The sequence below is a fragment of the Oncorhynchus tshawytscha genome, linkage group LG15 (genome assembly GCF_018296145.1).
Source record: "Oncorhynchus tshawytscha isolate Ot180627B linkage group LG15, Otsh_v2.0, whole genome shotgun sequence".
Taxonomy (NCBI): domain Eukaryota; kingdom Metazoa; phylum Chordata; class Actinopteri; order Salmoniformes; family Salmonidae; genus Oncorhynchus; species Oncorhynchus tshawytscha.
In genome coordinates, this window is record NC_056443.1 from 30353194 (window position 1) to 30373896 (window position 20703).

At 41.4% G+C, this 20703-nt stretch overlaps 1 protein-coding gene across 1 annotated transcript in view; it reads right to left on the bottom strand.

The window, feature by feature from the left end:
* Positions 1-13439, bottom strand: part of LOC112214814 (cGMP-specific 3',5'-cyclic phosphodiesterase) — a 93207-nt gene extending 79768 nt beyond the window's left edge. The window contains 2 exon segments of the mRNA XM_042297814.1: positions 3399-3948; positions 13161-13439. Coding sequence (XP_042153748.1) covers positions 3399-3948; positions 13161-13258 — 648 coding nt within the window. The 5' untranslated portion in view covers positions 13259-13439.
* Positions 13440-20703: the final 7264 nt, after the last annotated feature.

The window sequence follows — 20703 nt, forward strand, 5'->3', positions numbered from 1 at the left end:
GCTTGGTACCTAGCTAACACCAATACAACCAGCCTGAAAACAATGACCAGTAGAAACTGCAGTCATTTTCATTCTTCTTAGCAATGATTTAGGAATCCTTGTGAGTAACTATTAGCTAGGTATCCACTTGTTGTTCTCCTATTGAAATTGAACTTCAGTTCATGAAAATAAATAGCTAGCCAGCTACTTAACCCTGTTGCCAAAAGCTAAAGTTATAAACAGCCAGTTAGCATCATCTGGCTAGTGAGGCTCGACCGGACCAAGCTATGTGTTGTGAACCTAGCCACTATAAGAATTAGGCACAATAATGGAATTTGCGGTTTGTCTTTAAAATAAAAGTACTTCCTTGAAAGTGATGCAGAAGGTGGCAATTGGTGGAATCATGCCATATTTAGACTAGATCATGTTAAAAAAGATTGGAATATGAAGCAATGAAATGAGGTATCAGTCTACCCGGTGACACCCGCAGAACACAACTGTGAAGTGTTTATGCAAACATTAGCGTTGTTGCTCTTATCACGGGACCGTGACTGTGTGAAATCACCTCCCCAGTCAGCCTATTGTGTGTATTAACATTCATCCTGCACTGTAAAGCTTTACCTAAGGATTGGGGATCAATGAAATGGGCTATCAGTCTACTCAATACCCAAGATATTGTTTCCCAACGTCCTCCTCAGAGTTATCAGACTCCAAAACATCCACGCAGTATTGTTTTTCCTCAGGAATAGTGTTCAATACACATAGGTTGACAATAAATGTGGCTCAATTCATAGTTGTTTCAGAGTCCCGCAATAAGAGCTACGACGCGAATGTTCTCTTGGTGTCACTGAGTAGACTGATACCCCATGTCATTGATCCACAATCCATAGGTAAGGTTGTACAGTAGAATAAGTATGCCACCAATGCAATTCTAAAGAATAATACATCCAGTGTGATTTCAACAGATTTTTGGCAAATTAACAAATTAGTGTCTTTTGTTGATTTTACATAACAACATTCCAACCTCATTTAGCATGATCTTTTAAATTATGGCATAATTCTACTATTTGTATTCATTTGCATCACTATCAATGACATACTTTTATTTTGAAGGCTAAGTGCAAAGTCCACTATTGTGGTTAATCCTTATTGTGGCTAGCTTCACATAGATGAGTCCGACCACCATTAATCAAATAAGAACTGTCTTATAAATTTGCATTATTTTAGATGATGACACCTAGCTATATAGTTAGCTAGCTATCTATAGCTACTGAAACAGATTATGTCATTTTGCTATGTTTTTGGGGAAGAACTTTGTTTGCATACATGAGCTAGCTAGCTTTTTTTATGACCAGAACTGTAGATGCACGAGACAACTTTACCAGCATCATAGCATACGTATCGATTAATCGTTGTGACATATGAAATACGAGTGATAGTGAAATCAATGTGTAATAACTATGTAAAAAATGTATGAACACATTCAATTACTATGTTAGAGCCAGTTTGCGCTGTTCTGTGAAGGGAGAAGTACACAGCGTTGTACAAGATCTTCAGTTTCTTGGCAATTTCTCGCATGGAATAGCCTTAATTTCTCAGAACAAGAATAGACTGACGAGTTTCAGAAGAAAGGTCTTTGTTTGTGGCCATTTTGAGCCTGTAATCAAACCCACAAATGCTGATGCTCCAGATACTCGACTAGTCTAAAGAAGGCCAGTTTTATTGGTTCTTTAATCAGAACAACAGTTTTCAGCTGTGCTAACATAATTGCAAAAGGGTTTTCTAATGATCAATTAGCTTTTTCAATCAATCAAATGTATTTATAAAGCCCTTCTTACATCAGCTGATGTCGCAAAGTGCTGTACAGAAACTCAGCCTAAAACCCCAAACAGCAAGCAATGCAGATGTAGAAGCATGGTGGCTAGGAAAAACTCCCTAGAAAGGCTGGAACATAGGAAGAAACCAGGCACTGAGGGGTGGTCAGTCCTTTTCTGGCTGTATCGGGTGGAGAATATAACAGAACTGGGCCAAGATGTTCATAGATGACCAGCAGGGTCAGACAATAATAATCACAGTGGTTGTAGAAGGTGCAACACGTCAGCACCTCAGGAGTAAATGTCAGTTAGCTATTCAGAGCCGATCATTCAGAGTTAGAGACAGCAGGTGCGGTAGAGAGAGAGTCCAAAACAGCAGGCCTGGGACAATGTAGCACATCCGGTGAACAGGTTAAGGTTCCATAGCCGCAGGTAGAACAGTTGAAACTGGAGAAGCTTAAAATGATAAACTTTGATTAGCTAACACAACGTGCCATTGCCTTTTCCAGCTACAATAGTCATTTACAACATTAACAATTTATACACTGTATTTCTGATCAATTTTATGTTATTTTAATTGACAAAAATGAGCTTTTCTTTAAAAAACAAGGACATTTCTAAGTGACCTTAAACTTTTGAACAGTAGAGTACGTAAATGCCAACAAAATAACTTTTTGGTCAGTATGGTGTGTGTGTAACCTTTATTTAACTAGGCAAGTCAGTTAAGAACAAGTTCTTATTTACAATGACTGCCTACCCCGGCCAAACCCGGACGACGCTGGACCAATTGTGCTCCGCCCTATGGGACTCCCAATCACGGCCGGATGTGATACAGCCTGGATTCGAACCAGGGACTGTAGTGACGCCTCGTGCTGTCACGGCCGTTAAAAGAAGAGCACCAAGGTGCAGCGTGATGAGCGTACATTTTCTCTTTATTTGGAAAATGATGCCGAACAAAACAATAAACACTTACCAAAACAAACCGTGAAGCTAAAGGCTATGTGCCCTAAACAAAGTCAACTTCCCACAAAGACAGGTGGGAAAAAGGGCTACCTAAGTATGGTTCTCAATCAGAGACAACGATAGACAGCTGTCCCTGATTGAGAACCCTACCCGGCCAAACATAGAAATACAAATAATAGAACATAGAATACCCACCCCAACTCACACCCTGACCAAACCAAATGGATACAATAAAAAGGATCTCTAAGGTCAGGGCGTGACACGTGCACTGAGATGCAGTGCCTTAGACCGCTGCGTCCATGTGTGTGTGTTAACTATTTAACTGTACTAGAATGCTTAAAAGGCCGCTAAAATTGTAAATATCGCTTATCGTTATCGTTTTTGGGGGGGGGGGGCAAGGAAAATATCGGATATCGGTATCGGCCAAAAATGTCGTATCGGTGCATCAGTACTTTGAGAGTATACTGATCATAAATACTTTGAGATTTATGATCACTTTGCCTTTCTAATCCTTCCTCATTTCATCCTAGGTGTGTTTCATGACATACACTAGCCACTGTTCGATCCTTCTTCCTCTCATCCCAGTGGCCCTGCTACAAACAGAGCACTGTGGGTATTGTAGTCCATGGTGCCACTACCTACCAGGAAGAGGGAGTAGCGGTCCGCGGCGATCAGCTCGTTGATGTGCAGGAAGATCTTGTGGCACAGCGCCGTCACATCCAGGTGACTCGACACATCCCTCACCAGCTCCAACAGCCTGGCACAGCGGTCCAACCCCCGGGCACTGCCAACCTCGCCCATCATCCCTGTGGGGATACCAACCCCGACCCCTCCCTGCTGGGTTCTGAAGGGTGTCCGGATGTCGCCTCGGTCGGGTTCAGTGTCGCAGAGGAAGGTTAGTGAGCCTTCCGCGTCCTTGACCACGATGGGCCTCAGCGGCCTGTCAAACTCAGATGCAGAGATCTTGCGGGTGGGGGTGCTGGGTGCGGGGCTGGGGGGCGGGGCTGGAGAGGGGGAACGCCTGTCGTTCAGGCCCAGGGAAGGGGGCAGGGAGGAGGCTAAGCAGGGGCTGTCTGAGGGCTTGGGTCTCTGGGGTAGAAGGGTTTCTTTGGAGGATGAGGAGGAGGAGGAAGAGGAGGAGGAGGGCTGGATGGAATGGACTCGCTCAGCAAACCATGCATTCACCATCTCCCTGCAAATACACAACACAAAGGAGGTTATAGGGCCATTTTAAGACATTAAAAACAGTAATACACATTGTACAACAAGACCATTTAGTACATTTACAGTCTGAGGAATTGGTCTATTTGATTAGATTATTATATGACATTAACACAATATTAACACAACATTAACACAACATTAGCACAACATTAACACGATATTAACACAACATGAACACTACATTAACACAATATTAACACAACAAGTCATAAATCATTAACAAGACATTAACACAACATTAACAGGACATTAACCAACATTAACAGGACATTAACCAACATTAACAGGACATTAACCAACATTAACAGGACATTAACCAACATTAACAAGACATTAACCATCATTAACAGGACATTAACCAACATTAACAGGACATTAACCAACATTAACAGGACATTAACCAACATTAACAGGACATTAACCAACATTAACAGGACATTAACCAACATTAACAGGACATTAACCAACATTAACAAGACATGAACAGGACATTAACCAACATTAACAGGACATTAACCAACATTAACAGGACATTAACCAACATTAACAAGACATGAACAGGACATTAACCAACATTAACAGGACATTAACCAACATTAACAGGACATTAACCAACATTAACAGGACATTAACCAACATTAACAAGACATTAACCATCATTAACAGGACATTAACCAACATTAACAGGACATTAACCAACATTAACAGGACATTAACCAACATTAACAACATTAACAACATTAACAGACATTAACCAACATTAACAAGACATTAACCAAGATTAACAGGACATTAACAGGACATTAACCAACATTAACAGGACATTAACCAACATTAACAAGACATGAACAGGACATTAACCAACATTAACAGGACATTAACCAACATTAACAGGACATTAACCAACATTAACAAGACATTAACCAAACCAACATTAACAGGACATTAACCAACATTAACAGGACATTAACCAACATTAACAGGACATTAACCAACATTAACAAGACATTAACAGGACATTAACCAACATTAACAGGACATTAACCAACATTAACAGGACATTAACCAACATTAACAAGACATTAACCATTAACATTAACAACATTAACAGGACATTAACCAACATTAACAGGACATTAACCAACATTAACAAGACATTTAACCAACATTAACAGGACATTAACCAACATTAACAAGACATTAAACAGGACATTAACCAACATTAACAAGACATTAACCATCATTAACAGGACATTAACCAACATTAACAGGACATTAACCAACATTAACAGGACATTAACCAACATTAACAAGACATGAACAGGACATTAACCAACATTAACAGGACATTAACCAACATTAACAAGACATGAACAGGACATTAACCAACATTAACAGGACATTAACCAACATTAACAGGACATTAACCAACATTAACAAGACATTAACCAACATTAACAGGACATTAACCAACATTAACAGGACATTAACCAACATTAACAGGACATTAACCAACATTAACAGGACATTAACCAACATTAACAGGACATTAACCAACATTAACAGGACATTAACCAACATTAACAAGACATTAACCATCATTAACAGGACATTAACCAACATTAACAGGACATTAACCAACATTAACAGGACATTAACCAACATTAACAAGACATGAACAGGACATTAACCAACATTAACAGGACATTAACCAACATTAACAGGACATTAACCAACATTAACAGGACATTAACCAACATTAACAAGACATGAACAGGACATTAACCAACATTAACAGGACATTAACCAACATTAACAGGACATTAACCAACATTAACAAGACATTAACCAACATTAACAGGACATTAACCAACATTAACAAGACATTAACCAACATTAACAGGACATTAACCAACATTAACAGGACATTAACCAACATTAACAGGACATTAACCAACATTAACAAGACAAACAACATTAACAGGACATTAACCAACATTAACAGGACATTAACCAACATTAACAGGACATTAACCAACATTAACAAGGACATTAACCAACATTAACAGGACAAACAACATTAACAAGGACATTAACCAACATTAACAGGACATTAACCAACATTAACAGGACATTAACCAACATTAACAGGACATTAACCAACATTAACAGGACATTAACCAACATTAACAGGACATTAACCAACATTAACAGGACATTAACCAACATTAACAACAGGACATTAACCAACATTAATTAACCAACATTAACAGGACATTAACCAACATTAACAGGACATTAACCAACATTAACAAGACATTAACCAACATTAACAGGACAAACCAACATTAACAGGACATTAACCAACATTAACAGGACATTAACCAACATTAACAACATTAACAAGACATGAACAGGACATTAACCAACATTAACAGGACATTAACCAACATTAACAGGACATTAACCAACATTAACAGGACATTAACCAACATTAACAAGACATTAACCAACAGGACATTAACAGGACATTAACCAACATTAACAGGACATTAACCAACATTAACAGGACATTAACCAACATTAACAGGACATTAACCAACATTAACAGGACATTAACCAACATTAACCAACATAACAAGACATTAACAGGACATTAACCAACATTAACAGGACATTAACCAACATTAACAGGACATTAACCAACATTAACAGGACATTAACCAACATTAACAACATTAACAAGACATGGACATTAACCAGGACATTAACCAACATTAACAGGACATTAACCAACATTAACAGGACATTAACCAACATTAACAGGACATTAACCAACATTAACAGGGACATTACATTAACCAACATTAACAGGACATTAACCAACATTAACAGGACATTAACCAGGACATTAACCAGGACATTAACCAACATTAACAGGACATTAACCAACATTAACAGGACATTAACCAACATTAACACATTAACCAACATTAACAGGACATTAACCAACATTAACAGGACATTAACCAACATTAACAGGACATTAACCAACATTAACAAGACATTAACCAACATTAACAAGACATTAACCAACATTAACAGGACATTAACCAACATTAACAGGACATTAACCAACATTAACAGGACATTAACCAACATTAACAGGACATTAACCAACATTAACAGGACATTAACCAACATTAACAGGACATTAACCAACATTAACAGGACATTAACCAACATTAACAAGACATTAACCAACATTAACAAGACATGAACAGGACATTAACCAACATTAACAGGACATTAACCAACATTAACAAGACATGAACAGGACATTAACCAACATTAACAGGACATTAACCAACATTAACAGGACATTAACCAACATTAACAGGACATTAACCAACATTAACAGGACATTAACCAACATTAACAAGACATTAACCATCATTAACAGGACATTAACCAACATTAACAGGGACATTAACCAACATTAACAGGACATTAACCAACATTAACAAGACATTAACCAACATTAACAGGACATTAACCAACATTAACAGGACATTAACCAACATTAACAAGACATGAAACAACATTAACAGGACATTAACCAACATTAACAGGACATTAACCAACATTAACAGGACATTAACCAACATTAACAGGACATTAACCAACATTAACAGGACATTAACCAACATTAACAGGACATTAACATTAACCAACATTAACAAGACATTAACCAACATTAACAGGACATTAACCAACATTAACAGGACATTAACCAACATTAACAGGACATTAACCAACATTAACAACATTAACAACATTAACCAACATTAACCAACATTAACAGGAACAGGACATTAACCAACATTAACAGGACATTAACCAACATTAACAGGACATTAACCAACATTAACAGGACATTAACCAACATTAACAAGACATGAACAGGACATTAACCAACATTAACAGGACATTAACCAACATTAACAGGACATTAACCAACATTAACAAGACATTAACCAACATTAACAGGACATTAACCAACATTAACAGGACATTAACCAACATTAACAGGACATTAACCAACATGAACAGGACATTAACCAACATTAACAGGACATTAACCAACATTAACAGGACATTAACCAACATTAACAAGACATTAACCATCATTAACAAGACATTAACCAACATTAACAGGACATTAACCAACATTAACAAGACATTAACCAACATTAACAAGACATTAACCAACATTAACAGGACATTAACCAACATTAACAGGACATTAACCAACATTAACAGGACATTAACCAACATTAACAGGACATTAACCAACATTAACAAGACATTAACCATCATTAACAAGACATTAACCAACATTAACAGGACATTAACCAACATTAACAGGACATTAACCAACATTAACAGGACATTAACCAACATTAACAGGACATTAACCAACATTAACAGGACATTAACCAACATTAACAGGACATTGTAAGTCATTATTGGACATCCATTTTTTTTCTTACTGCAGGATTCTGAAACACCCAAACACACATTCTTTCTCATACAGTAACTCACAAATGAATTATGTTGAGCAGTATTAGTAGAACATGACTGCACAGTGCCAGCATTCAAAAACACAAGGCGTTAACCACAAGGTTCCCGGGTTTCAATCCCAAACGTTTATTTGTGTCAAAGACCTACTGCACCTGAACAGCCCTACTGAAATCTTCAAAAAAAACTCTGTGGCTGTCAAATGCATTTGCCACAAAATGTACCTGTAGATTAGTCTGCCTGCCAGGCACATAAAACTGAGCCCTAACCACCCTACGAAATGGCAAGCCAATGGGAGCGGAATGCTATCTTATTTGCATTATTTGCATCCAAGTCTAGCCACACACATTTTGCATAAGATATGGCAAAATGTGTGTGTGTTATGTGTGTGTGCGAGTGTGTGTGCATGTGACCCCCTAGTGACAATCCCATATAGAGCAGCCCTAACGTGTCCTTACTGCTAAATCAATAGCTGTCAGAGATCTGAGTTTCAGCCCTAAGCATCTGATCTTCTCATTTTTTGAAGTGCCAATCAAATAATGTTTTCTTACAAGGTGTGGTTAGGAATTAGGAAACGGAAAATACTGTGAATACACAAAATAATACATCTCTCCACTTTCTTTTGTCTGAGAAATATGTCTGACCTTTTCACGGGCCTGAAATCTACATGTAAATTATACAAATGAAATGTAAAATAAACAATGACAGGCCCACTTATTCTGGCTAGACTTGAATGCAAATAAGTAGCCCTAAATCACAGGAGGCTGCTGAGGGGATGAAGGCTCATCGTAAATGGCTGGATCGGTGGCCAATAGAATGGTATCAATCACATGGAAACCATGTGTTTGATGTGTTCCATGCCATTCCAGCCATTACTTTGAGCCCGTCCTCTCCAATGAAGGTTCCCCCGGCCACCTGTGCCCTTTATAAGTCATAACCTACTCCCCTATGATAAACCAGGACTGATAGCTGTGGTTCCAAGGTACGTCCCTCGCTATATGCCCAGAATATATCCAGGACGACAGTAAGGCTGCTGGTTTGCTACTGGCATTATATTTGAGTAATTTAGCAGACACTCTTATCCAATTAGGGTTAAGTGCCTTGCTTATTAAGGGCACATGGACATACTTTGGCTCAGGGATTAGAACCAGCAACCGTTTGGTTACTGGCCCAACGCTCTTAACCACTAGACTATTTACCTGAATCTTACCCAGGAATTTATAGTGTGCTCCTGTGAGATAAAATATTGTAAATAATGACTGATTACTGACTTCATGTCATGAATCAATCAATCAATCAATCAAATGTATTTATAAAGCCCTTCTTACATCGGCTGATGTCACAAAGTGCTGTACAGAAACCCAGCCTAAAACCCCAAACAGCAAGCAATGCAGATGTAGAAGCACGGTGGCAAGGAAAAACTCCCTAGAAAGGCCAGAACCTAGGAAGAAACCTAGAGAGGAACCAGGCTATGTGGGGTGGCCAGTCCTCTTCTGGCTGTGCCGGGTGGAGATTATAACAGAACATGGCCAAGATGTTCAAATGTTCATAGATGACCAGCAGGGTCAAATAATAATAATGACAGTGGTTGACGAGGGTGCAACAGGTCAGCACCTCAGTAACATTTTACTGCAGTGTGCTAAATCAGGCTCACACAGTATTTATTGGTCGTCTGAAACAAATCTAAGTATAAAACCCTCACACACAAGACGACACCTGTACCATGTCAGATATAGAGTTGAAATGTATTACATTTTGAGTTTGCATCCTAATATTACACTGTATATACATCACAGAAGACTGAAATGTAACAAAACAGTTTGACATAGAAACACCGGATTTTTGCCATTTAAAAACAAGGTGTGTTTATTAATTTATGAAATTATGTTATTAATATTTTTCATAATTTCATAAATTAATAAACATATATATATTTTTTCAACAAATTGTCCTTCTAGGTTTCGTAATCTGAGTAAATTACAGTAACACTAGGCACTGCAATGTTTCAAAACATGTTTATTATATTATAATAAAGACAAAACAATGAATAATTTCAATAGTATCTATTCCAAAACTCTGAAAATAGATTTGTTCCATGTCACCCTCCATCTCAGACTGTTCTGAGATCGTTTCTATAGTTAGAAACAGGCAAGATTGGCATTCCTGAAACATTATTTGGGAGAAATTTACTTGGCTCATCGTGCTCTAGCGACTCCTTGTGGCTGGCCGGGCGCCTGCAGGCTGACCTTGGTTGTCGGGTGAACAGTGTTTCCTCCGACACATTGGTTCGGCTGGATTCCGGGTTAAGCGGGCGGGTGTTAATTAAGAAGCGGGTCATGTTTTGGAGGACACATGACTCGACCTTCACCTCCCGAGCCCGTTGGAGAGTTGAGGCGATGAGACAAGATCGAAAGTGGGGAGAAGAAAACAAATTAATAATTGTGTGGTTTATTTTTATTATTATAATAAAACTATTAGACCATTCCTGGTGAACAAGCAAACCATTAGGCTACAGCAGAATTAATGGTATCAATGTTATGGTCTCTAATGGTCTTCAATGGTGTGACAGGTAGCCTAGTGGTTAGAGTGTTGGACTAGTAACCAAAAGGTTGCAAGATTGAATCCCCGAGCTGACAAAGTAAAAATCTGTCATTCTGCCCCTGAACAAGGAAGTTAACCCACTGTTCCTAGGCTGTCATTGAAAATAAGAATTTGTTCTTAACTGACTTGCCTAGTTAAATAAAGGTAAAAGTCCCAAACATATATTATATAGTGTTTTGCGATGGTATTGAATTATTTTAGTGTTGTCAAAACATTTTAATCCCTAGTTCATTTCTCCATCAGTGTTTTGGGTCTTTGGGAAAAGTCTTCATATGAGAATTGCACCATAAGGATAGCCCTCCCCAGAGGTCTTCATATGAGAATTGCACCATAGGGATAGCCCTCCACAGAGAAGTCTTCATATGAGAATTGCACCATAGGGATAGCCCTCCACAGAGAAGTCTTCATATGAGAATTGCACCGTAAGGATAGCCCTCCACAGAGAAGTCTTCATATGAGAATTGCACCATAAGGATAGCCCTCCACAGAGAGTTGCCACTTGAACTATTCAATGAGAGTTGGGTTGAAACATTAGGTTGATAAGAGAAGGACAAACTGCATTGCTTTCATGGAGGAATTGTGAGAATGACGACACAATTTGTTTTCATAAGCCAAATCTATTGGTTTTCTAACCAAAGTTGCAAAGTAAATGTTGTGATATATTTAATAATCAAGAGACCAGCAAAATGGATTAAAAAAAAGAGCGTGGTGGCAGTGGCAGCATCTAGTGGTCAAAACCAGGTACTTCCAAAATATTTTACGGTAAATAATGCAAGCGATTTCAAGGATTAATTTCACTGAACAGGGGATGAAAACAAATCTACAGATTCACAGGGATTACATTACATGGTATGGGGAAGCAATAATCCAGGAGAACATTGGATGAAAACAAATCTACAGATTCACAGGGATTACATTACATGGTATGGGGAAGCAATAATCCAGGAGAACATTGGATGAAAACAAATCTACAGATTCACAGGGATTACATTACATGGTATGGCGAAGCAATAATCCAAGCCGAAGCTTCATATTACTTGTCAAACATAAATAACTGATACTGTACGCTGGTTGTTGAGGAGGATTGCATGGGATGGGTGGCATTTGACAACAACACAAATATTCCTTCATGTTTTACTCATTGGAAGGAAGAAGTTTGGTCCAAATCAGATGTTGGTTACTATATTTATTGAATATTATCTGAATCCTATAAATTAAAATGGCCAGTTTAGGTGCTTAGCTTATCAATTAGCTTAATTTATCAGAGATCAAATCATATTCCAACATAATAATGTTTCAGGAATGCTAATCATATCTCTTACTAACTACCGAAACGGTTTCAGAACAATCTGAGATGATGGGTGTCGAAAATTGTCCTTCTTCCCACTAGGCACACACTGGCTGAATCAACGTTGTTTCCACATAATTTCAATTAAATTACATTGAACGTGGAATAGATGTTGAATTGACGTCTATGCTCGATGGGTTGTGCTTTTTGAGGTGGAACGACCCAATAACAAAAAGCATTTTGGATAACTTTTCATTCACGGTGCGCGTTTGGAACACAATGGAAAGGAATCACCCCAATAAAGGTTAATGGTTTAACTTCTGCTCTGAATTATCTTGTTATTTTGGTGAATGGTTACTGATTGTAAAGACGATTGTGCGGCACATTAATAAATGTCAAATTGCTGTGGAGAGACGCTGGATACAGCTGGACATTGCGCGTAATACCATAAAAGGCTACAATATAGCGTGTCATATCGCAGTTAAACTCTCCAACCTTGTACAGTAGGCTAGCATGTTATTTTACGTTGAAACAAACAACCCACGCAGGTAAAATAGCCTGCCAGTGCCTTTCAATGCACGGGACACATTAATTATCGCCCAAATTGCTTAAAATAGACTGCACGGCGATGATGTGTCGTAAACAGAGCTATCCCTGTTTCGTAAATACAATGAATCACTTTTACGACTTCAGTCTCTCCCCGCGCTTACCTTGTAGCCTTCCTGACAACGTAGGAATGAGCGAACTCCAAATGGTCATCAAGCCACGCTTCCATCCTTTCACTTTCTGGGGGATAGCAGCCCTCCATGCTCAAAACCCAAATCCCCCCAATTAATCAGATTACCATCAACACTCCGAAGATGGAAGCCAATAATATCAGTCACTGGTAAGCAGTGTGTGTGGTAGTAGTCTTCTGTTTTCAGGGAGCGCTTCCTACATTGTGAGCGCGTGTGGGTAGACTTCGGCAAGACTTGAATTGCCTTTGTGCAGCAACATCGCACCCCTCCTAGTCTCTCTCTCTAAATTCTAAATGAACTATATTTTCCATGCTATATTCTAGCATGGAAAAGCAATGCATTTTTTGTGTGGTCTGTTTGCGTATTTGACAGAAAAGTAGATATGGGCTTACCTCAAGGGTAATAAATGGCAATAATATTTTTTTGCATATCCAGCATGGCAGATATTTTTCACATTTGTGAGTTAAGTAATTCTTAGGTGCTCCAGAAGTCAGCTGAACATAATTTAGGCATAATTGTCATTCAAATAGATTCACATTTTCATGTTTGATTGTTCTCATGAATACATGGGACTATTTACTGCTCCTTCCATACACTCCAATGAACTTGACTTGCCTCAGATGGGGCACATGTGTGTGATTGGGTTTTGGTGAGTGCTGATACAAGGGAACATCAATCAATATCACCTACAAGGACGCATTTTACTTTGAGGGAATGCAGAGTGTGAATCGACCGCTGGTTATCTTCTAGTTTTTTTCGTATTCAAAGTTGCTGGGTCTGTAGTCATAAAGCTTCACAGCGTAGCACTGTTACTCTGAGACGCTTCATGGATACGGACCACCAAGTCACAATCCCTCAATCACTGAAACATACTCCATTAACCCCCTATTTGACAAATAGTAATGGACTATCCATTGCCTTGCCCCAGACACTCTAGATCCTGTGTGTCTGGTGGGACCCTGCTGATCCTGTGGTGTTATCTTACCCAACAGATGGTTTCTCTTTTCCCCCTGAGGACACAGGACCTGCCCTCAGGCATATGGGAGCTCCCTGGCTTCCTACTAGAGAATCTGGACAGTGCAGTACATTAAGCCTCTTAAGGCTTCTAGTCTATCAGCATGGATGCATATGCACCCACACCCACACACTAACCCTAACCCTAACCCGTACTCTTACTGTTACCCTAACCTTAATCCAAAAACCTAACCTGAACCCTAACCCGAAACCTTAGCTCCTGACCCTAACCCTAAAACTAACCCTAGCTCCTATCCCTAAACACTAATTCTAACCTTAACCCTAAACCCCCTAGAAATAGCATTTGACCTTGTGTGGTCTAACAAAATCTTCCCAGGTGGTGTCATTTTTGGTCGTTTACTCTTCATGTGCTGGTCCCCACAAGAATAGTTAAACACATCCACACACACACACACACACACACACACACACACACACACACACACACACACACACACACACACACACACACACACAGGGGTCAGCCCCAGGCTTTCTTCCAGATGTTCCCACAGTGGGTTTCAACCTGAGCTGGTCAAGACTGGACATGTCAGGTCTCAGTCTTTCTAGCAAACAGAGCACAAGCTTACATTGTTGTGGGTTGATGCTTTAAAGATGATTTACTCAGCTGGATGGACCATTAAAGCATACTTGAAAGCCTGGAGGCTGGTTGCAGTAGTGGCGGAAGTTTATATGAGTGTGTGTGCATGTACAGGTGTGTGTGTGCATGTATAGGTGTGTGTGTGTGTGTGTGTGCATGTATAGGTGTGTGTGGGAGTGTATAGGTGTGTGTGGGTGTATAGGTGTGTGTGTGCATGTACAGGTGTGTGTGTGTGTGCATGTATAGGTGTGTGTGTGGGCGTGCACACTTGTGTGTGTTCATTCTTGTGTGTGTATGTCCTCCACAGGGACGCTGTGTCCTTGTGTAATCACTCAGCAGACAAGGTTGTGTCACAACTGGCCGTGATTGGGAGTCCCATATGGCGGCGCACAATTGGCCCAGCGTCGTCCAGGTTTGGCCAGTGTTGGCCGTCATTGTAAATAAGAATGTGTTCTTAACTGACTTGCCTAGTTAAATAAAGGTTAAATAAACGAACATAAACAAGGAGAAGTTGGACTGTGCTGGCACAGCCTCTAAGTCAAACAACACAGCCTTCTCCACCATATAATTCCCTGCTCTAGCTTAAATAGCACTCACACTATTGTAAATGTGGCCTTCAGTTGTACTCTGAGAGATAACCGCACTGGGGTAAAACTTTCCACACGCAGTACATTCCCATCATGAAAGCCATGCTAACTGCAGTGCACCACACACACTGCTGTCAAGTCAAAACAATCCTACTTCTTAACCACGATGGGCAGTAGCATGGGTTAGCACAATCTAATGCATAAACAGTTTATACACCCCCTTTCTCTCTCTCTCTCTATCTCTCTCTGTCTGTCTGTCTGTCTGTCTGTCTGTCTGTCTGTCTGTCTGTCTGTCTGTCTGTCTGTCTGTCTGTCTGTCTGTCTGTCTGTCTGTCTGTCTGTCTCACTCTCACACTCACTCTCACACTCACTCTCACTCTCACACTCACTCTCACACTCACTCTTACACTCACACTCACACTCACACTCACTCTCACACTCACACTCACTCTCACTCTCACACTCACTCTCACACTCACACTCACACTCACACTCACTCTCACACTCACTCTCACACTCACACTCTCACACTCACTCTCACACTCACACTCACACTCACACTCACACTCACACTCACTCTCACACTCACACTCACAGTCACACTCACACTCACACTCACACTCACACTCACACTCACACTCACACTCACACTCACACTCACACTCACACTCACACTCACACTCACACTCACACTCACAGTCACACTCACACTCACACTCACACTCACAGTCACACTCACACTCACACTCACACTCACACTCACACTCACACTCACACTCACACTCACACTCACACTCACACTCACACTCACACTCACTCACTCACACTCACTCTCACACTCACACTCACACACTCACACTCACTCTCACACTCACACTCACTCTCACACTCACTCTTACAGTCACACTCACACTCACTCTCACACTCACTCTCACTCACTCACACTCACACTCACTCTCACACTCACACTCACACTCACTCTCACACTCACTCTCACACTCACTCTCACACTCACTCTCACACTCACTCTCACACTCACACTCACTCTCACTCTCACACTCACTCTCACACTCACTCTCACACTCACTCTCACACTCACACTCACTCTCACTCACACTCACACTCACACTCACTCTCACACTCACACTCACTCTTACACTCACACTCACTCTCACACTCACTCTCACACTCACTCTCACACTCACTCTCACACTCACACTCACTCTCACTCTCACACTCACTCTCACACTCACACTCACACTCACACTCACTCTTACACTCACACTCACTCTCACACTCACACTCACTCTCACACTCACTCTCACTCTCACACTCACACTCACTCTTACACTCACTCTCACACTCACTCTCACTCACTCTCACACTCACACTCACTCTCACACTCACACTCACTCTCACACTCACTCTCACACTCACACTCACTCTCACTCACTCTCACTCTCACACTCACACTCACTCTTACACTCACACTCACTCTCCACTCACTCTCACACTCACACTCACTCTCACACTCACTCTCACTCTCACACTCACACTCACTCTCACACTCACTCTTACACTCACACTCACTCTCACACTCACACTCACTCTCACACTCACTCTCACACTCACTCTCACACTCACTCTCACACTCACTCTCACACTCACTCTTACACTCACTCTCACTCTCACACTCACACTCACTCTCACACTCACTCTCACACTCACACTCACTCTCACTCTTACACTCACACTCACTCTCACACTCACTCTCACACTCACACTCACTCTCACTCTCACAAACATGTGTCTGAAACATCGAGGGGCTTTACTTTACGGCTGTGACATAGTCGGTAAAGAAGGCCTAGATTCTCTTGTTCTAAATGGCGCCTTAAATATACCTCAGTGTAAAAACACTGACACACTTTACTGTAAATATGTTTTTAAGTTGTCTTTATCATAATCAGACAAAATGTATTGTCTAGAAAATACTATTTAAGCAATAAGGCCAGAGGAGGTGTGGTATATGGCCAATATACCACAGCTATGGGCTGTTCTAACATTAAAGAAGTCTCGAGGTATTGCTCACCTGAAGTAGAGTACCTTATGCTGTAGATCACACTATCTATCAAGAGATTTCTCATTTATAATTCGTAGCCGTCTATTTGCCACCACAGTTGATGCTGGCACTTAAACCGCACTCAACCAACTCTATAAGGCCAGAAGCAAACAAGAAAATGTTCACCCAGAAGTGGCGCTCCTAGTGGCCGGGGACTTTAATACGGGAAACTTAAATCATTTATACCAAATTTTTACATGTGCAACCAGAGGGAAAAAAAACTCTAGACCACCTTTACTCCACACACAAAGATGCATACAAAGCTCCCCTCCATTTGGCAAATCTGACCATAATTCTTTCCTCCTTGTTCCTGCGTACAAGCAAAAACTAAAGCAGGAAGTACCCGTGACTCACTCAATATGGAAGTGGTCAGATGACGCGGATGCAACAGGACTGTTTTGCTAGCACTGACTGGAATATGTTCCGGGATTCATCCAATGGCATTGAGGAGTATACCACCTCAGTTATCGGCTTCATCAATAAGTGCATTGACGACGACGTCCTCACAGTGACCATACGTACATATCCCAACCAGAAGCCATGGGTTACAGGCAACATCCACATCGAGCTAAAGGCAAGACCTGCCGCTTTCGAGGAGCGGAACACTATTCCGAACGCTTATAAGAAATTCTGCTATGCCCTCAGATGAACCATCAAACAAGCAAAGTGTCAATGCAGGATTAAGATTGAATCCTACTACACCGGCTCTGACGCTCCTCAGATGCAGCAGGGCTTAAAAACTATCATGGACTACAAATCAAAACCCTAGACTTGAGCTTCCCAATGACCCGAGCCTTCCAGACGAGCTAATTTACTTTTATGATCGCTTCGAGGCAAGCAAGACGGAAGCATGCACGAGAGCACCAGCTGTTCTGGATGACTGTGTGATAACTCTCTCGGTAGCCGATGTGAGCAAGACCTTTAAACAGGTCAACATTCACAAAATGGATTACAAGGACATGTACTCAAAGCATGCGTGGACCAACTGGCAAGTGTCTTCACTGACATTTTCAACCTCTCCCTGAATGAGTCTGTAATACCAACATGTTTCAAGCAGACCACCATAGTCGCTGTGCCCAAGGAAGCGAAGGGAACCTGCCTAAATTATTACTGCCCCACAGCACTCACGTCGGTAGCCATGAAGACCTTTGAAAGGCTGGTCATGGCTCATATCAACAGCATCCTCCCGGATGCCCTAGACCCACTCCAATTAGCGTACTGCACCAACAGATCCACAGATGATGCAATCTCAATCGCACTCCACACTGCCCTTTCCCACCTGGACAAAAGGAACACCTATGTGAGAATGCTGTTCATTGACTACAGCTCAGCGTTCAACACCATAGTGCCTACGGAGCTCATCACTAAGCTAAGGACCCTGGGACTAAACCTCACTCTGTAACTGGATCCTGGGCTTCCTGACGAGCCGGGCCCAGGTGGTAAGGGCAAGCAACAACACATCTGCCAAGCTGATCTTCAACACTGGGGCCCCTCAGGTGTGTGTAATTAGTCCCCTCCTGTACTCCCTGTTCACCCACGACTGCGTGGCCAAACAACTCCAACACCATCATTAAGTTTGCTGATGACACAACAGTGGTAGGCCTGACAACAAAGAGACAGCCTATAGGGAGGAGGTCTGAGAACTGGCGGTGTGGTGCCAGGACAACAACCTCTCCCTCAATGTGAACAAGACAAATGAGCTGATCGTGGACTACAGGAAAAGGCGGGCCGAACAGGCCCCCATTAAAACATCAACGGGGCTGTAGTGGAGCGGGACGAGATTTTGAAGTTCCTTGGTGTCCACATCACCAATGAACTATAATTGTCCAAACACACCAAGACAGTTGTGAAGAGGGCATGACAAAACCTTTTCCCCCTCAGAAGACTGAAAAGATTTGGCATGGGTCCTCAGATCCTCAAACGTTTCTACAGCTGCACCATCGAGAGCATCCTGACGGGTTACATCACTGCCTGGTATGGCAACTGCTTGGCTTCCGACCACAAGGCACTACAGAGGGTAGTGCGTACGGCCAAGTATATCACTGGGGCCAAGCTTCCTGGAATCCAGGACCTATATAATAGGCGGTGTCAGAGGAAAGCCCATAAAATTGTCAGAGACTCCAGTCACCCAAGTCATAGACTGTTTTCTCTGCTAGCAAGCGGCACCGGATGGCTCATATCTTTCTCGCTCTCCATTTCTCTCTCCATTTCTCTCTCCATTCATTGGTGGACAAGTGATGATTTTCTGGCTGTATCTCTCTCTGTGTCTTACCCCCCTACCCCTCTCCGTCTGTCTCTCCATCCCTGTATCTCTCTCTGTGTCTTACCCCCACCCCTCTCCGTCTGTCTCTCCATCCCTGTATCTCTCTCTGTGTCTTACCCCCCACCCCTCTCCGTCTGTCTCTCCATCCCTGTATCTCTCTCTGTGTCTTTACCCCCAACCCTCTCCGTCTGTCTCTCCATCCCTGTATCTCTCTCTGTGTCTTTACCCCCCACCACTCTCCGTCTGTCTCTCCATCCCTGTATCTCTCTGTGTCTTACCCCCCACCCCTCTCTGTCTGTCTCTCCATCCCTGTATCTCTCTCTGTGTCTTACCCCCCACCACTCTTCGTCTGTCTCTCCATCCCTGTATCTCTCTCTGTGTCTTACCCCCCCCGCCCCTCTCTGTCTGTCTCTCCATCCCTGTATCTCTCTCTGTGTCTTACCCCCCCCTCAGTTTATGTGCAGACAGGCAAAGTAGTTATTTTATTTGACTTAACCTTTATTTAGAAGGGGTCTGGGATGTAATGGCTAGTCTATGCTGCCTCTCCATATTTGACAAAACACAGAACCATCTCTGTAGAACGTCAGCACATGGTCACTGGGAGTAAATGAAATTGGAAGAGAAAAAAATAGGTTTGCAGTCCAAGGGGAAGGCTTTGTCTAACAGAACAAAAATGACCTACTGCCTCTGTCTGCCTGTGTGAAGCAGTCGAGGGGCCTGGTCTGTTTCAATGTTCTTCCAGAACCCGGTACCCGCTGTTGTAAAACTGTCCTCTGTTCCATGGAACTGTGTTTTTACAGTGGAAGACGGGGGGGTCACTAAGTAGTTCCAAACAACAACAACAAAAAGTAATTTCCTGAGCCGCTGGAAGCACACTCACTCTGAAAGAGCACATTTCCATTTGCAGAGCAATATCAATCATGGTTCGCCTC